Source organism: Solanum verrucosum, unplaced genomic scaffold (genome assembly GCF_900185275.1).
Source record: "Solanum verrucosum unplaced genomic scaffold, falcon-dt-bn FXZP01000222.1, whole genome shotgun sequence".
Taxonomy (NCBI): domain Eukaryota; kingdom Viridiplantae; phylum Streptophyta; class Magnoliopsida; order Solanales; family Solanaceae; genus Solanum; species Solanum verrucosum.
In genome coordinates, this window is record NW_026020027.1 from 22,158 (window position 1) to 38,916 (window position 16,759).

The 16,759-nt window shown below is 35.3% G+C and overlaps 2 protein-coding genes across 2 annotated transcripts; one reads left to right on the plus strand and one right to left on the minus strand.

Moving 5' to 3' along the window:
• Positions 1-2,069: 2,069 nt before the first annotated feature.
• LOC125821165 (phenylalanine--tRNA ligase alpha subunit, cytoplasmic-like) lies at positions 2,070-9,543 on the minus strand. The gene is made up of 18 exons (XM_049500578.1): positions 9,323-9,543; positions 9,103-9,225; positions 8,883-8,975; positions 7,744-7,800; positions 7,521-7,576; positions 7,304-7,396; positions 6,467-6,557; positions 6,302-6,339; positions 6,078-6,116; positions 5,109-5,185; positions 4,954-5,038; positions 4,778-4,874; positions 4,593-4,689; positions 3,644-3,715; positions 3,387-3,453; positions 3,187-3,312; positions 2,381-2,435; positions 2,070-2,308 (listed from the first exon to the last, which is right to left on the minus strand). Exons 1-18 carry the CDS (start codon positions 9,488-9,490, stop codon positions 2,258-2,260), a joined length of 1,485 nt encoding a protein of 494 aa, XP_049356535.1. The 5' UTR covers positions 9,491-9,543; the 3' UTR covers positions 2,070-2,257.
• Positions 9,544-9,715: 172 nt separating this feature from the next.
• On the plus strand, positions 9,716-15,704 carry LOC125821100 (probable bifunctional methylthioribulose-1-phosphate dehydratase/enolase-phosphatase E1 1). Its single transcript, XM_049500513.1, has 9 exons — positions 9,716-9,851; positions 10,828-10,946; positions 11,029-11,211; positions 11,336-11,491; positions 12,239-12,388; positions 12,506-12,607; positions 13,264-13,373; positions 13,475-13,593; positions 15,578-15,704. Exons 1-9 carry the CDS (start codon positions 9,716-9,718, stop codon positions 15,667-15,669), a joined length of 1,167 nt encoding a protein of 388 aa, XP_049356470.1. The 3' UTR covers positions 15,670-15,704.
• The last annotated feature ends 1,055 nt before the right edge of the window (positions 15,705-16,759 follow it).

Genomic DNA, 16,759 nt, shown 5'->3' on the forward strand with positions numbered 1-16,759 from the left:
ACGTTTATCACAAAAAAAAGTCCAATTGACACATGCCATCAATATTATTCCTTTTTACGTAATATATACTTTTGTGTGAATTATATATACTTACTTATAATATTCATATTTGATGTGATGCTATTTGACAAAATATAATCATGAACAATTTTATATTGATGCGATGAATATTTTTTTATTCGTCCTTATCAACCCGGCCCTTCGTCATGAGTGTCACATAAAAGACTTGCCAAATCAAAAAAAAGTCCCTACCAGAAAAAGTCTTTGGCTATGAATGATATTCATTCATTGTATCACTTGACCGTTACTTAGATTATAAATATATAATTAGTATAAGCAGCCTGGAACCCACAGATAGAATAAAATAATAATAATAATGATTTTTTTTTTAAAAACAAAGTCTAATATATGCTAACAAAAAAATATCGTACATGTCAATTATTTAACTTTATACGTACCTTATTTGAATTTGCAACGTGTTCCACTGGATATGTATTATCCTTGTGGTGTATTAACTGACTCATGTTTTTCAAAATTTTTTTGGTACAAAATACAAATATTGATAATAATATAGGAGATTAGAAGTAATAGTTCTTATTTTATTGTAGTTACTGTTAGTTTTTTATTTTATTTTTCTGCTACTTTTTTTATTTTGCGTTGAAAGTGTATTAAAAATAAAAGAACTATGTACAAGCTATACATTCCCCAATAATTCGCCAAACATTTGGTCAAACTTTCAATTTCTTATGTCTGCAGAATATTATTCTATTATTTTTGTGTGTGTGAGTTAATATATGTTACGTGATTAATGGGGTAAAGTAATTCATATTAACAAATTAAAATTAATATAAAACAAATTAAAGATAAATTTTATTTTGGGTTTTCACCAGATATTGTGTCTATAAAGATAAGAACAACATATAGCAAGATAAATCCGCTATGATTTTTATCGACCAGAAAGTCGGAATTAGAAAGCGACTAAACGATTATTCCATATATAAGTATATAACCGACTCTTGTTGCCACGTCGTGGGAGCTTGACTAGCACCATGTTCTAAAAGAATTTTCTTCAAGCGAACAAACGACCTTTCTATCTTTTTGGGTTGTATGTCCTGGAGCAGACCTAGTCATTCATTAGGGGTTGCATGTGTACACATTAATTTTGGAATTTTATATATATATATATAGTTTAAAATGACCTCACAAACATATTTATTAGATTGTGTAGCCTGAGTTCGAACCTCAGTGGTACTTAATTTAGTGTTCCCTCATTGCGTTCAAAATTCCGAGTCCGCCTCTGTGTATGTCCGAGGCAGTACTCCTTTTTACTTAGACTAATCATGTCGAAAAAGTCCATTTTAAGGTAAACTAGTTTTCTAGTGAAATTGACTTTATTCTTATAATTCGAACTCGAAATCTCTACCCGACTATAATACTGCTTTAGACAAGAAAATGTCAATACCAGCCCACACATGAAACTTGGGCCGTCTTCTGACCTAACAACTTTTTGGGCCAATTCTGGGCTTTCTTATGCTGGCCAATTTCAACCGGTTTTGGGCTGGTTAGGAGTGATATGGAACTACTTACTTATACATTTGCAAAAGATAATAGGGGTAAATACGTAAAATAATTACAAAGATATATCGCTTTAGCATTCATACCCCATTAAATAATTACACTATATACCCCCAACTAATATGATACTAAATCAGTATCATATATTTTCAAGTTTGTTCTCCATGGATTTTGTGATATTGAGGATGTGTTTTCCGTCTCCGTTGGGAACATGTAACCTTTATTATAAGTTATTAGTTTACGGAGCTATCTCATAATAAGTTGCTTATGTAAAGTGGGATAGAAGAAGTGCTGATGTATTGTTGTACTGGTAAAGTAACACCAAAATTTGGGTTTATTCCTGTGTTGTGTATTGTTTTTGGTTGCTTTTGAACTTGCTAGCGTGACAATTATATTATTTTAGTAGGATGTGTGTACATACAGGTTCACAATTGTATCAACCTGTCCTTAGATACCCAAAATAAGTGTCTATTGAAGGGAAGGGACTCTAAATGTAGTTATAACATCAAAAAACTTGAATACATACAGCTCCCAGTCCCACCCATCTGATATTTTTAATTGTATCAACAAAAACATCTATGATCCCATTGTAAAGAAATGATCTCAACTTGATTGCCCAGCACAAAAATCTTACCTCAACCATAAACAATGTCCAACACATGTGATACAATATGTTGTATTACTAAAGTCCAAGCCGGCATATTGGATTTCTTTTGATGAGACCTAGATCCACCTGCAAAAACAAAAACACAACAAGGTCAAACATTGACATCGTTGAGAAATTCTACCACAGTGCCAATTATACCTTGGGACCAAAAAGATCTCTGATGTTGTCAATTCCGTAGAGAATCATGGTGGGCCTGGTGCACCAAGACAAGCAAAATAAGCTTCAACAAAACATGTGAACATTATAGATTTTACACCACACCCCCCAAGTATTTCGAATTACATATTCATGATACATTCTTGTCAACAGATTAACCCACACTGCAATCTAAACCAACAAAGAGACCAACTCAACCACAATCAGCTACTCAGTTCACATTAACTACCAACCCATAGTCCCTGCTCTCTCTCCCTCCCCACCCCCCTAATCCTCTTTTCTATCTTGGTCACATTTCAAAGTCCTGCAGCTACACTAAGCCAGAAGACTTGCAATCTCTGTCAACTAGTAAGACTTACAATAATCAGTTCAGAAACTATTGCATGAGAGAGAACCAAAGTCGTTGAAGCTTTCAACTTTTCAGCAGTTAACAATTTTGAGTGACAACAAAAACAGACTGATACCTTTTACTCTTGGGACCTACTTCTGTTATGCCACAAATCTCTCCAACTTGCTACTGAAGAAGCATGCAAATGATCCAGGGTTCGAACCTTGAACATTTAATTATCCCTCGTTTGCACAAGATAGATGCTTCACAAGTACACATTAAACTTTGAGTGAAGAAAACAATGCACGCAAGGGTGGCTTTACTATGGTTATCACTTCTCCTTACAGGTTTCAAACATACAAACAACTCCCAGTTACATCAATTCCGCCCATCAACATAGGTTCATGAAGTTAATTTTAATTTATAAATAAGAACATGTTGCTGCTAACAGATAGTATACCTCTCAAGGGAAAGGCCCCAGGCAATAACCCGAACATCTTCTGGCAGACCCATAGGAAGAAGCATTTCAGGCCTAAACATACCAGAATTTCCAACTTCCACCCATTTCTTAAAGCCTTCATGGTAGCTGACAAACAAAGGGATATGAAATTAATGCTGAGTTGAACAATTGTGCATTCACATCAAAGATACTACTACAACCTGAAAATTTCCATGCTGGGCTCAGTATAAGGATTATAAGCAGGTTTGAACCGAAGCTTGGACATTCCTGTAATTACAAAAAGAAAAGTAAACCACTAATTAGCCTTCTCAAAATTAAGAGCTCATGTAAATTGAGTTGGACATGATATCAATGCAAGCTTTATCTTTTCTATGAAACCAAGACTTGAGCAGACATTGATATACTAAAAATAGAACATAAGCAAGAATACAAGCACAGTGTTGTGTTAGTTGGTCACCTAGACGAGAAAAGAAGTCATGAAGAACACCAATCAGGTCACCAAGAGTAAGTCCACGATCACATATTAAACCTGGAATAAGAAACCATGACAATATGTTCATGAAACTGTTAACAGGAATAAAATGCAAACAAAGAATAAGATTTACTTACACTACTACCTAACACAGAGTTTAACACAAGTAGTAACTCTCACCTAAGAGCTATGAAACGAATACAATCTAGAGTCACATATTGGCGTTGTAATCACCTACAGTACAGAATAAATAGTATAGAGAAGTCTTTTGAGTTAAAGGAAAGAGTGTAACATTTGGTTTACAGCATAAAACTCTGAATGCTAATTAAAGCTTTGTAAAACTAACGCAACATTTGGTTCAGTATAGAACTAGTGGATAACTAATACAGTGTTTAGTCTGTATCAAACTATACTTAGCTAACACAACTCATGCGAAAATTTATGCATGAAAAAATGAAATAAGCATATATAAAGATCCCTTAAAGTAGACAATCTCTACAAAACAATCCATGTAATTATTATTCACCATATAACAATTCCTTTATTATAATTCACGTAACGATCCTTGTATAATTAGTATGTGAACCAAACTGCACCCTAATTGTCATATGTCAAGAGGGGTATTGGCTCTTTGATAATGTGCTGTCATAGTAAGCAACAGAAATACTCTTCAGTGTTCCCTACTTTTCCGACCTAAAACAGAAACCAAGCCAATGTTCATAAAGTATCTAAAGCACAGCTCATTATAATTCTACTATGAGGAATTCAACCAGTAGTTGGGACTTGGGACGATAAATCAGTTTTGCTGGCACTTCAAGGACCAGTGTCTATCTGAGCTAAAGGTTTGGTACCATAGAAGAACAAGAGAAGAAAATAATATATCAAGGAACAGGAAAACATGAACGGCACGAAATTAGTATAACTATTTAGCAACCTTCTATCTGATGAAATTCAGCAAGATGTGTCCGATCAACTGCTTCATTTCTGAAAACACGATCAATAGAATAATATTTCTTGGGGGCGAATGGCTTCTGCAATTATGTATAGCACAGGTTTAAAATGCACGAAGTAAAATCAATATATGAAACTATGATTCTGGATATGGTGAGCCATTTAGACCTGAGCTAATGCATACAACATTCTTGACGAAACAGCAGTAGTGTGTGTCCGCAAAAGATTCTTGTTCGCTTCCTCTCTTTTCCAATCATACCCATATCTAAGCAAGAAGAACTGTTAAATGCTGAGTATAGAAATGTCAAAACCTTGACAAGTGTGAGTGACATTGAATACCATACCCCCTAGATTGGTAACCACCAGATTCATGAATTTCTTTTACCCGCTCAACATAATCTTCTGGCAGCATCTTTGTAGACGAAGGCACTACAATTCAAACAAATAATTCATTAGAAGAAACTCACATGAGGCAGATAAAATGTAAAGTCAAACTAACCTTTCAAAAAGAAAGTATCATGTGAATCGCGAGCAGGGTGCTGTTGGGGCTGGAAAAGTGCATCGAAGTTCCAAAAACTGCAAATTATGACCAGCCACATTGACATACACTTCTTAGACAAGGATTAAAACAAATACTAATCCTAACAATTTTTTCTAAGAGAACATGACAGTGCACAAATCACCACTAGCTATACACCAGAGAAGACTCCTAAATGGATTACGTTGTGAAATTTATGGTTTGCCATCAGTTTGAGCTTGAAAGCTCATGAATATTGTATAGCTATATTTTACCATCCATCTTCAATAAATTTGATTGTTTACCATCAGAAGCTCATGAATGTTCAACATGAAAAAATAGTATTTAGTAAATTGGTTTAAAGAAGAGGTACTTTGAAACTGTTATGTACTAGGAAGCAGAGGCGAATCCAGGATTTCAAGAAAACAGGTGCACCATTGCTTTAGAATTTCATTTTTTTTTTTGAAAAAACGAGTGTTAATAGTTACTAAAAAAAATAGAAGTGAATTGTGGCTGGCTGGGATTGAACTCAGGACCTTGGTGTTAAAATCTGGCTGTCAAACCAGTGAACCATCCAGCAACTTTAAGAACAGGTTCAACAAGTGTTTATTTAATATGTTCTTTAATAATTATACAAGTAATATATTGAGTTTAGTCGGAGGACCACGGGTTCGGGTGACCCAATTTTTACACATAAATTCGCCACTGCTAGGAAGTAGGATTTGATTCAAAATATTTACATATCAACCTCTTAACTAAGAGCCATGCAAAGAAAATGTCCCCTCCAGTTATTCAGATATAAAGTAAAAAGGCAAGAAGATGCGCCATTTTCCTAGTTCAGTTATTTCATATAGCCTAACAGCTTTTTACTTTGGGAAGATGTTCCATCAATTATGAAGGGCTCACTTGTATTTATGACTGGAAAAGACTAACAAAAAAATAATAGCTTACCTGCTTTCGACATAATTATTTGTTGGCATCTCCTCAAACCTGCACAATTCAAATGAAATATTGCACTTACAGTCCACTACAAAGAATTTCCAAATAAATAACTAAATATATATATATACACATTCATCTACACACATGCATTTATACAGCCTCCATATATAGAAATTTTTTAGAGGGAATACAGCCTTTATATATAAACATGAGAAAAGGTCATTTAGTCATACCCCATATTAAGAAAAATCGTTTGTACCTGCCGCCTAACCTGTAACAAGATGGTAAGATTTAATCAACACGTGAGGGAAGACAATTTGGCCTCAGTTAGCTAACAGGAAAAAATCAATTTAAGGCCACAACAACAATCAATAATGAAAAAGGGAACCAAAACATGCCTTGAGCAATGGATGAAGATGGCCACCTTCGACTGGCTGACCTTTAGCACTGAAGTTGTACTCTTTAAATTCCAATTCCTTCCAGTCACCTCTTCAAAAGAACAAGTAACATATGTTAATTAGAAAATAAACTAAATTCCATCATGGAATTACATCCCTACTTAGATTAATTATTCAAACACATGAATTTGTATGAAATAAATATTGAATACTCTGAAACCATCTGTGAAAACTGCATATTGCAACTTCTCCATTTACCCTTTCCATGAATTTGTTTTGTTTTTTTAAACATAAAAATAGCAAGTGCTGACCACTTTTTTGACTAGTAATTGAAAAATAGACCACATCTGAAAACTGGTTGTGGAAGTAAAATACTCTAAAAGCTAAAACACAAAAAAACTCAAGCACATTGTCTTGGAGTTCTAAAATCCTACATGTGAAACTCCGGGATAGTTGAAATTCTGAAGCATAAGCGCTAGGGTTCGAATCTGAAGAAAAAGCTAAAAAGGTACACTTTCCTGGAGATCCACACGTAGAGACTTCTCAAACTCAAAAACAATGTCAAACTCCGTCAATTTTTGGCGTTTGATTAAATTATAGAGCATTTACCAACTCTTCAATTTATAGTTCAAAACCGAGGACTGAATAATATGCTCACACTGCCTTAGCAATTGATACAAATTCCCTATTCAGGCATTATCCAAAAGCTGACTGTCACATTCCAAAATACTAATTTTTCCAGTAATTTAACCCGAGCTGTGCGCATAACTGAATGACCTAGCTATCTTTTTATGAGGAACTAACAGTTTTTTCTTTCCAAATGAGTCAGAAAGTTACCTCTGTAAATTTTCCCGAGTGAGATCAGTCACTGCTCTTTTCCTTTTTGGGGCATATTCGGGACCTTTTCTTACGGAATTTCCTTTCCAAACCCTAGAAAGAGCAGCAGTAAGAAACATATTTAAGAACCAGCATTTGAAAACGTATTAGAATAATTGTAAGATTACATCTTGTAAATGTCAAGTGCTGGAGAAAGGATTAAAGAATAGATAATTACTGCTGAATTATTAGTTTTCTTCGCTTTAGAGCATCAATATCCTCCTGATTGACAGCCTGCAAAGCATTGCTTTGTTACAGTCAAATTGATTAATATAATAGTCAACTAGCTACAAAACCATAACTAATTTCCTGTGTGGGAGGAGAGCTATTAGTAAAGATGAAAGGAGAGCAAAAAGTGAAGGGTTGGGGAATAAGATAACCACTGGCTACAAACTATATACCTCGTCATTTTGTATCCGCAACAGCAAATTTTTAACTTTGTCATCAGCATGTTGGACCTACATGAAGTCAGCAAATAGACTAAAAGGTAGCCCTGTAAGAAGTATTAATATAAGCACATGTTGATGTCACCTTCCCTTGCTGCCTCTACATTATAGTTCTCACAGACCTCATTCAACATATATGGATAAGGAAAGAAAACAGTAAAACAAAAGAAGGCCCTGTGCTATAAACTGAAGTAGATGGCATACAATAAGCAGCAACAAAACATAGAAGGAGAAACAGAAAAATCCTGGAACCACCACAAGGGAAGTCAAGGGACAGTTACTGTTTAATAATGTTGAATATAGGCTAGAAATGACACGTTAATATCGCTAAAGAACTGGTACTAAGCAAGTAATAAAGGCTTTTCCAGACCTTCATAGTCATCATGAGGCATGAGGCGATTCCTGATTATTTGACTACCCTAGTCCCCCAAGCAAGAACCACTGGAGATCAAGGAATAGATAAACTGCTATTCATCATTTAGGCAAGGTCACATGATGAGACTAGTCCATTTATCTCGCCTCTTTTCTCTAAAGAAAAAGACCTTATAGCGGAAGGGTCACGAAAAAGACCTTTCAGCAAAAGGGTCGCTACTCATAGATTTCCACATATTTTGCTCTCAAAAGTATTGGAGACAATTGGGTCCTAATCTTCAGGATGGTTGTATAGATATACTTTTGCACTTACAAGCTCAAGTAGAAGGGATAGGAGAAGAGTCGATTAAAGTTAAAAACTTTAAGTAGAGTGAGGTTGAAAACAAAATTGAAGTTGCAAAGACAGGAATACTACTACTACCTATCAAAATGAATTATGCAGGACGAGTTTGGTGATTGAGAGGCAGAGATAAGCAACTCCAAATGAGAGACGATCAAGCAATAAAGAAGCAAGCTTAACAATGGAATAATCTTTTGGTACCGAAGGTTATAATATTTTGTTTTAGGCAAGGATTGGGAGAAGGTACAGTTTTTCATCAATTAAAAAACTGCGGTCATAACAAAGAATGATAGATTAGACATACAGAGGAGGATGAGCAAAACTACACTTGCGATAAAATAAAAGGAGCAAAATTATACTCCTATACAACTGCCTACTGTACCTTCTTTGAGACATGTGTCTTTGCCATCTCCACCCACTTGTTCTTTATAGCTTGCTGGCAACCAATTTTATAAACTGCAGGATCCAATTTTTTCTGCATCCAGGTAGACGATTAGCCAAAAGAGACCTCACAAATCTTTCATTTTGTAATGTTTGATGTAAAAGCAATCTGAAATAGCGCATGAAAAAGTAAAAACACTAAAAACCAAATAAGGTGCAACCTGCAAGTCTTGCCGCGCAATTCCCTCCGGTGGTACTGCTGAGAAAAGCTGAAATTCTGGAGAACCTACAGCAGCATAAGTTTTCCCTTCTTCTGTAAGCACCCATCTCTCTCTCCTAATGTCCTGCACAATTCAACAAATTCAAATCCTTTTTATATGGAAACCTTTTGCTTTGGAGCTTAATACTTCAATTTTCTAATCAAATTTGAATACACAGTACCTTAGCATCGACAAGTCGAAAGCCATGGAGTCTGCGAATAACATTGACAATGTCGTCATGGCTAAAACCCAAATCCTGGGCAAAGTTAGCAGAATTTGAAATCTCATCGTTGTCTTTGAGATATGCCAATATGGCGTCTTCCGCTTCATCTGCCATACTCATACTCATTTGTGTTAGGGTTTGTGTTAGGGAGACGGCAATTTTGCTTTACCTAACACGGACTGTAAACAATAAACTTAAAAAAATATTTTATTTTTTATATCTATAAAATATTGTATATTTATTATAAACTAATTACTGTACTTTATTGTCTTCTTCTTATCCAAATGTATTGCATTTTTTAAACAGAGAAATATCCAACACACCGCTATTCAATTGAAGTAGAGAGCAGATATGGCTATAGCTTCAGCAGCGCCATTAATGGCAATGAACGGAGCTCTAAAAATGGCGACAAATTCACAATCATACTTGGAAGTTCAGGATAACTCAATTCCTAAACCTCAACAACTTATCGTCATCTCCCCTTCTGGTAAGCACCCATTTAACATCTTATTTAGAGACGGATCCAAAATTTAAGCTCTACGGTTGAACCCATTGTATTAAATTATACTCATTTTTTTACATAGGAAAAGAGAACCGCGGATAGTTGAGCTGTGTTTTGATAAAATTTTACAATGCATAACATACCTAGTGTAATCACTAATCCCCGTGTGGGGTATAATGAGGGTGGTGTGTAAGGAGTCTTGCTCCTATCGTTTTTGAAAGGTATAATACATGAACGTATCTTTTAATTGAGCTTCAGTTGACATTTATGCTTTCCAACTTTGAGTGTTAACAAGTGGGTGTTTAAATTTGTATAATATTGAACAAGTAGACACATGCATCCTACATGACATAATATGTGCCCTGCGTAATAGAAATCACTTCGAATGTATCTTACGCGAATTGCTACGTAGGACACATGTGTTTATTTGTTTAATTTTATGCAAGTTTAAGTCTCTACTTGTGGATACCTAAAATTGGAGGACATAGATGTCAGTTATATCTAAGCTAAATGACACGTTTATTTATTATGCTTTTGATAAGTAGTTGATGATGGTTCAGTTAGGAAACTCTAAAAAAATTATGGGTTCATGCCTCTTATTTATCCTAATTTTAGTTGATTTTTACACATAAATTTATGTTCTGCATCAAAAGTATTGTGTTTAGATCAACCCACAACTAAATAGCTGCATGCGCCCCTACTCTTAGAATGAGAGGCAGATCCTAAATTTAAATCATCATGATTCTTGTTTGATTTATTAAGTTCGAAATATATTATTATTTAGCAAGGATTCGAACCAAAGCTACTGGTTGTTAGCTAGTTCCGCCCGTGGTCTTAGCTCCTACCTCCCACCAGAATTGAGCAACTTTGTCCACTAAGGGTCAAACTTCAAGGTTATCAAAAAATATTCCTAAAGTCAGATTAGTTTGGTTTGGTGAAAATAGGGACTAAGTTTGATATTTTTCCTGTGTTACCCTACCAAATCTTGAACTTTGCTTTCTGTTATCTTCTTTGAGTTCTGTGTGTATTTTGGGTTGTTTGATCAGGGGTGCAGAAGGAAAGGATGGTGGAAGAGGCTATGTATGTGTTATCTGTGCCATTGGCCACATCTTACCCGCATAAGCCTCCCAAGTATTCTGATTGTGCTCCTCTGTTTTTAAAGGTACAATTGAATCATCGCTATCATGATGCCACAGTTAAACTTAATCAATTCGGACTGGACTGGATAACAACAACTCATGGTCCTATTCATAACTGCAATGGTGCTTTAGACAGCACTCGAAATGTCAAGATGTCTGCAAAAGCAGGTGTTCTTGCTTCAAATGGTGACATTGAGCCATTAAGGGTAAGCATTTGAAAATTATGGACCATTCTCTAGTTTCTTGAAATTTATGATTTTGATTTAAGCTTTATATTCATGTAATTAAGTGTCACATGACTGCATAGTAAATTTTTATTGTTTGGTGCAGCGCTGCATCGTTTTGGATATTGAAGGAACCACAACGCCCATATCATTTGTTACAGACGTTCTTTTTCCTTATGCTCGTGATAATGTGGGGAGGCATTTGGATGCAACATATGATTCTGAAGAAACCCAGGAGGATATTAAGCTACTAAGAGCCCAAGTAAGCTAAGTTTCTGAGAAAATTGTTTTGAGAGGAGATTTCATGATAGGTTGATCTCGATCTGAGCTCTAGCTACTCTCTATATAACCCAAGTTGAGCCCAGTGGCTTGTTTACACCTCTTACCTCTTCTATATGGTAATAATTCATTACATATACTATCACACATCCATTAAATCGGTACTATTCACTTGAATTTCCCACTTTCAAGAAAATAAATGCTTGTTTTACACTCTCAACACCACATGTTAGCCATTTTTTTATAATAATACCATGCTGAGTGTGCTTTGCTTTTCTGAATTCAATTACACTAGAAAGAGAAATCATGAAAGGGTTTCCGATGTGTTGGATAACAAGGGCATTGAGGAAGGAGTGGTGCTTCTGTCAATGACTTCACTACTTTCAAGATTAGGAATAGCATTAGAGTTAGGTTCAAGTTTTCCTCTTTCATGACAATACACATAAGAGTAAGATATGAAAACTAAAGCTGAATAAAATTAGAACCCTACTAAATATTTTAAGAAGTAGAATACACCACTCAGCTGGTGTTCTAGATTTTTGTCTTTATACATTGTATCCATTATTATGTAAAAGTAGGTGCTTTCCTTTTTCACTAAAACACGATTCAACATTTGTCATAAGTAGAAACTGTCTAATATACATGTTGAACTTAAAAAAACTGTAATTCATAATTAGGTACTATGTTGTAAAGGCAACTGAATTTTGCCCCCTTTACATTCTTCTTTCAGGTACAAGAAGACTTGGAAAATGGTGTTGCCGGTGCTGTGCCTATCCCCTCTAATGATGCTGGGAAGGAGAAGGTAATTGCGGCTTTGGTAAAAAATGTTGAGGCAATGATTAAAGCTGACCGAAAAATTACTGCCTTAAAGGAGTTACAGGTGAGGAGATCTGTGGTAAAATTATTTGTCCCTCATCCCGTCCAAATGTTTTATGGTTTCTCAGTTTCAACACATGTTCCTTACAATTTGTGCTTGTCTTCATATTCTGTTACTCAGGGGCATATATGGCAAACGGGGTTTAAAAATAACGAGTTAGAGGGAGTTGTTTTTGATGATGTGCCCGAAGCTCTTGAGAGATGGGCTGCTTCAGGCATCAAGGTTCCTCTCGTTTGCCCATCATTTCTGCACTTGAGTGTTTCACCTTTTTAATGAGCTCTAGTTTCATACAGTTGTAGTTGCAAATGAAGACTTAATGTTGGATTATGATCAAAGGAATTTCTCTTTTGTCCCTTATAAAAAATTAAGGAATTTCTTCTAATATAAATGGTTTCAGCCTAAATCATGTGGAAGGAAGTTGTCTCGAAAGAGCTACAAATTCTTGGAGTCAATGTAGATTTAGCTAAAGATAAGGTACAATGGAAGGAAAAGATATGTATAGGTGATATCTACTAGTTGGGAATAAGTTTTCGACTGGTTGGAGAACATGTAATATTATTTTTGTCATTATTTTTATTAATATATATGTGTGTATAAATTTGTTTTTTACTTTTTTGTTATGATGATGATTTTATTTGAGTTTAAATAAAGAAGTGGGGATTCATATACCAGCTTCAGGAAAGAAGTCAGGATTCATATAGTTGATCCAGCTTGTTTGGGACTAAGACGTAGTAATAACTGTTGTTGTATTAACAGCTTCAGCTTGCTGCATTAAGCGCATTTTTCTTCTTCATTATCCTGACAAAAGGCGTGTTACAAAGTCTATAACCTCTTATCGCCAGCTGCTTGCCAAACTGACTAGCTGTTTTGTTCCTAAGGTGTACATATACTCAAGTGGCAGCAGATTGGCACAAAGGCTTTTGTTTGGTTACACAAACTATGGGGACCTGAGAAAATATCTCTGTGGATTTTTCGATACAACAGTAGGGTAAATTTCTACCTTTCATCAAGCCACATCTCCAATTTTGAGGTGGTATCCGGATCTCTCTTGTCATTTTAAGTAAGTCAAATTACTTCTATTACTTGTAGGAATAAGAAAGAAACAAAAAGTTACCATGAAATTACAGCATCCTTGGGGGTAGATCACCCATCCGAGATTTTGTTCGTGACTGACGTCTATCAAGAAGCTATAGCTGCAAAGCCAGCAGGTAAATTCTGGTTGTTTATATGAAAACTACTTTGTTTCTGAGTTTCAACCTACTGCCCTTCTTACCATTAAAACAAATAGTTGCAACAATTTTATTCTATGTTATACAAGTGCTAAATCAAAATATTTTCTGATGATTAAAGATGTGCTCACTGTCATATATTTTTTTGTTTCCCACCTAGTGTCTATAGTACCTCTTTTGGTGCCCCAGTTATATGAATTCACGCCTAGAACTCTAACTTTGGGGGATAAAGTTGATCAGGATCGAACCCGAGACCTCTTGTTATTTATAAAGGGGTATTTACCACCCCAACACAATCTTTGGTGGTGCATGCTGTCGAATAATAAATAATTAAGACTGTTTTCTTAACATCTGAATGTATAAAACTTGTTTTTATAATAAATATCAAATAAAATACCAATGCCAGAACACACTGCAAACCTTCATAGTTGCTGGGTGAGAAGAGGGGGGAGTAAGAGCCAGAAGAAATGGTGGAACATGATACCCTCTTGTATATGGTGGACTATTTGGAGAGAAAGAAACAAGAGGTGTATGGAAAATACTGCAGAATCAGTACAAAAGATCAAATGGCGTTGTATGAAGACCTTCTGTTTTTGGTGTAAAGAGGAGGGTATAGAGGATGCTGGACAGATTTTAAATTTTTTCTCTTCTTTATAAGTTTAGTAGCAATTTCTTGAGTTGGTCTTTTTTGGGTCACTGTTGTAAATCTTTTTGATGGTAGCCAGCATACCCTCATTGCTGAAGAATACAACTTTACCTTTATCAAAAAAAAATAATACTAAATCAATTTACTACTATATCAAAAAAAAAATTATATAGGGTTAGTGGTGGTTGTAGATGTCGATTAGGGAGGTGGTCCTTGTTGTGCATAGTGATGATGGTGGCTAGTATTAAGCGGTTAAATAATGATTGTTGATGGTGGTAGTTGGTGGTGGCGGTTGACAATTGTGGTGAATGTTGTGCAGCTAATGGTGGTGGTGAATAATGATCAACGATATATAGTGGTGATTGTCGGCAGAGATGGGTGGTTATTATGGTAACGGTGTTTGGTGGTGATGATTGTAAATGATGGCTAGTGGTGGTAATGACTGACTGTTGTGATTGACAACAGTTGTGGCGAGCAACGGTTAGCGGTGAAAGGGGATGGAGTAGTGGTAAACTGTCAATTTTTAAGAAATGTTTTGATAGACATCTTAATGACATTAAGATTTTGTTGTAGATCTTAATCATCCGGATCTATTCAGATCCATTAAGTGGTTGAAAAACACTTTAACAGTTAAGATGTGAACAACTGCTGCCACATGCTTTGCCTCTGAGGTCGAAAATGCTACTGTCTTATAGCTCCAAATGATCACTCCTGAACCTAGAGGAAAATGATTCTTATCATCCAACGAACGTGCCCAATCACTGTCTGTGTACCCACACAATCTAAGATTAGAAATCTTGGAGTACCAAATGCCATACTCCAAGGTTCCAGCAATTAACCGTTGCCTATTTGCTGATCTATAATGAACATTTGAAGGTTATTGCATAAACATGGAAATAACACCAACAGAAAATGCAATTTCAGGTCAAGTGTTCGGTAAATAGATTAAACCTCTCACTTTTCACGTACTCCTTTTGTTGAAAATAGCTAGCTATACCAAGCTCTAGGGGCATCCAAATGAATTTCATGTACACACTTTGCTGTTTCTTCTTACTTCTTTCTCAAGAAAATCGGTGTCAAAGTAGGGGAATGTCCTGGGATTTAATCTCATTGTCACCCTTTATCAAGAAAATATTCATGTCCTTGGCTAATGAAAATAGAATCAGGTCCACACGTGAGGGGGCATGTGGAGAATATAATCAAGTAAATAAAAGTGTGTTCCCTTGAACCGCTTAAGTTGTTAAATGAGCTGATCGTACACTTCAGTATATATATATATATTTCATTGAACTTTTTAACCCCCTTTTCTTCATTCAGGTTTGGAAGTGATAATATCTGTCAGGCCAGGGAATGGACCTCTTCCAGATAATCATGGATTTAGGACAGTCAAGTCCTTTTCAGAGATCTAAAGATGGACTATGTTGCTCAGCCCCCCCCCCCCCCCTATACCCCATGTATAACAACATATTCAATGTAATCCCACAAATAGGATTGTGTTGTCTTGAATCCTACACGGATGGAAATGTTGTTCAGCCGTTGCTCAAATTCTTGAAAGATATCGCCAAATGCGTGTTGGGCATTTGAAGAATTTAACAAAAGTACAACAAGATAGCAATTTAGTGCAATATGTCAGTTAATGTAATGGCATTGGATTTTTTTGACATGTATAGTGAGGTGGTATTGTAGAAAAGTTCATTTGCAAAATGAAAAAGTCAAATTGTTATAGTAAAATATTATTATTGAGAATGATTATCATAAACATGTATGACTCTAGTAAGTACGAAACAATCTTTCTTATTATACAAAAGGGGTGTGATATAGGTGACATATTTATAAGCAAATGTCAAAACATTGAAACTACACTAACAAAACTAAAGAAAAATGAATAACTTAAAATGTTACTAGAGAATGACCGAGTTTTCTAATATCCCCATGGAAGTAGGAAAAATAAATTCTACAAGTGACATTCCGCATTTGATTTGATTGTGTCCTCCCCACCTCATCAATCTTCACCCTCACAGCCTCACTCCTATAGTCCCTACCACCCCACCCCACCACTCCACACCACCTACCCCACCCCCACCTCCCATAGTTTTTTCTCTGGATTATATATTAATGTTTTGATGATAACACTTTTTTCTTACATACCGAAAACAAAAACAAAAAAATACGTAAGAAATTCACTTATTTTTGTCTATACCGACCACACCCTTAATTTACAAATCATATTAATTATGCATGAATTATATAAAATATACATAAATTGTTATTATGTTTTCCCGGAAATCAGTTAACAGAAAATAACTCAAAGAAAAACACCAAACTGAAGTGGGATCTTCTTCTCTTTCACAACAATTTCATTCATCATTTCATTTTCCAATATAAAGGTATTTTTTTTCAATTTTATTTCTGTCAAATGTTATGTAAATTTGATTTTTTTTCTCTCTATGTATTGTACATTTTACGTGTTTTTTTTATAACATAGAGGCAGATCCAGGA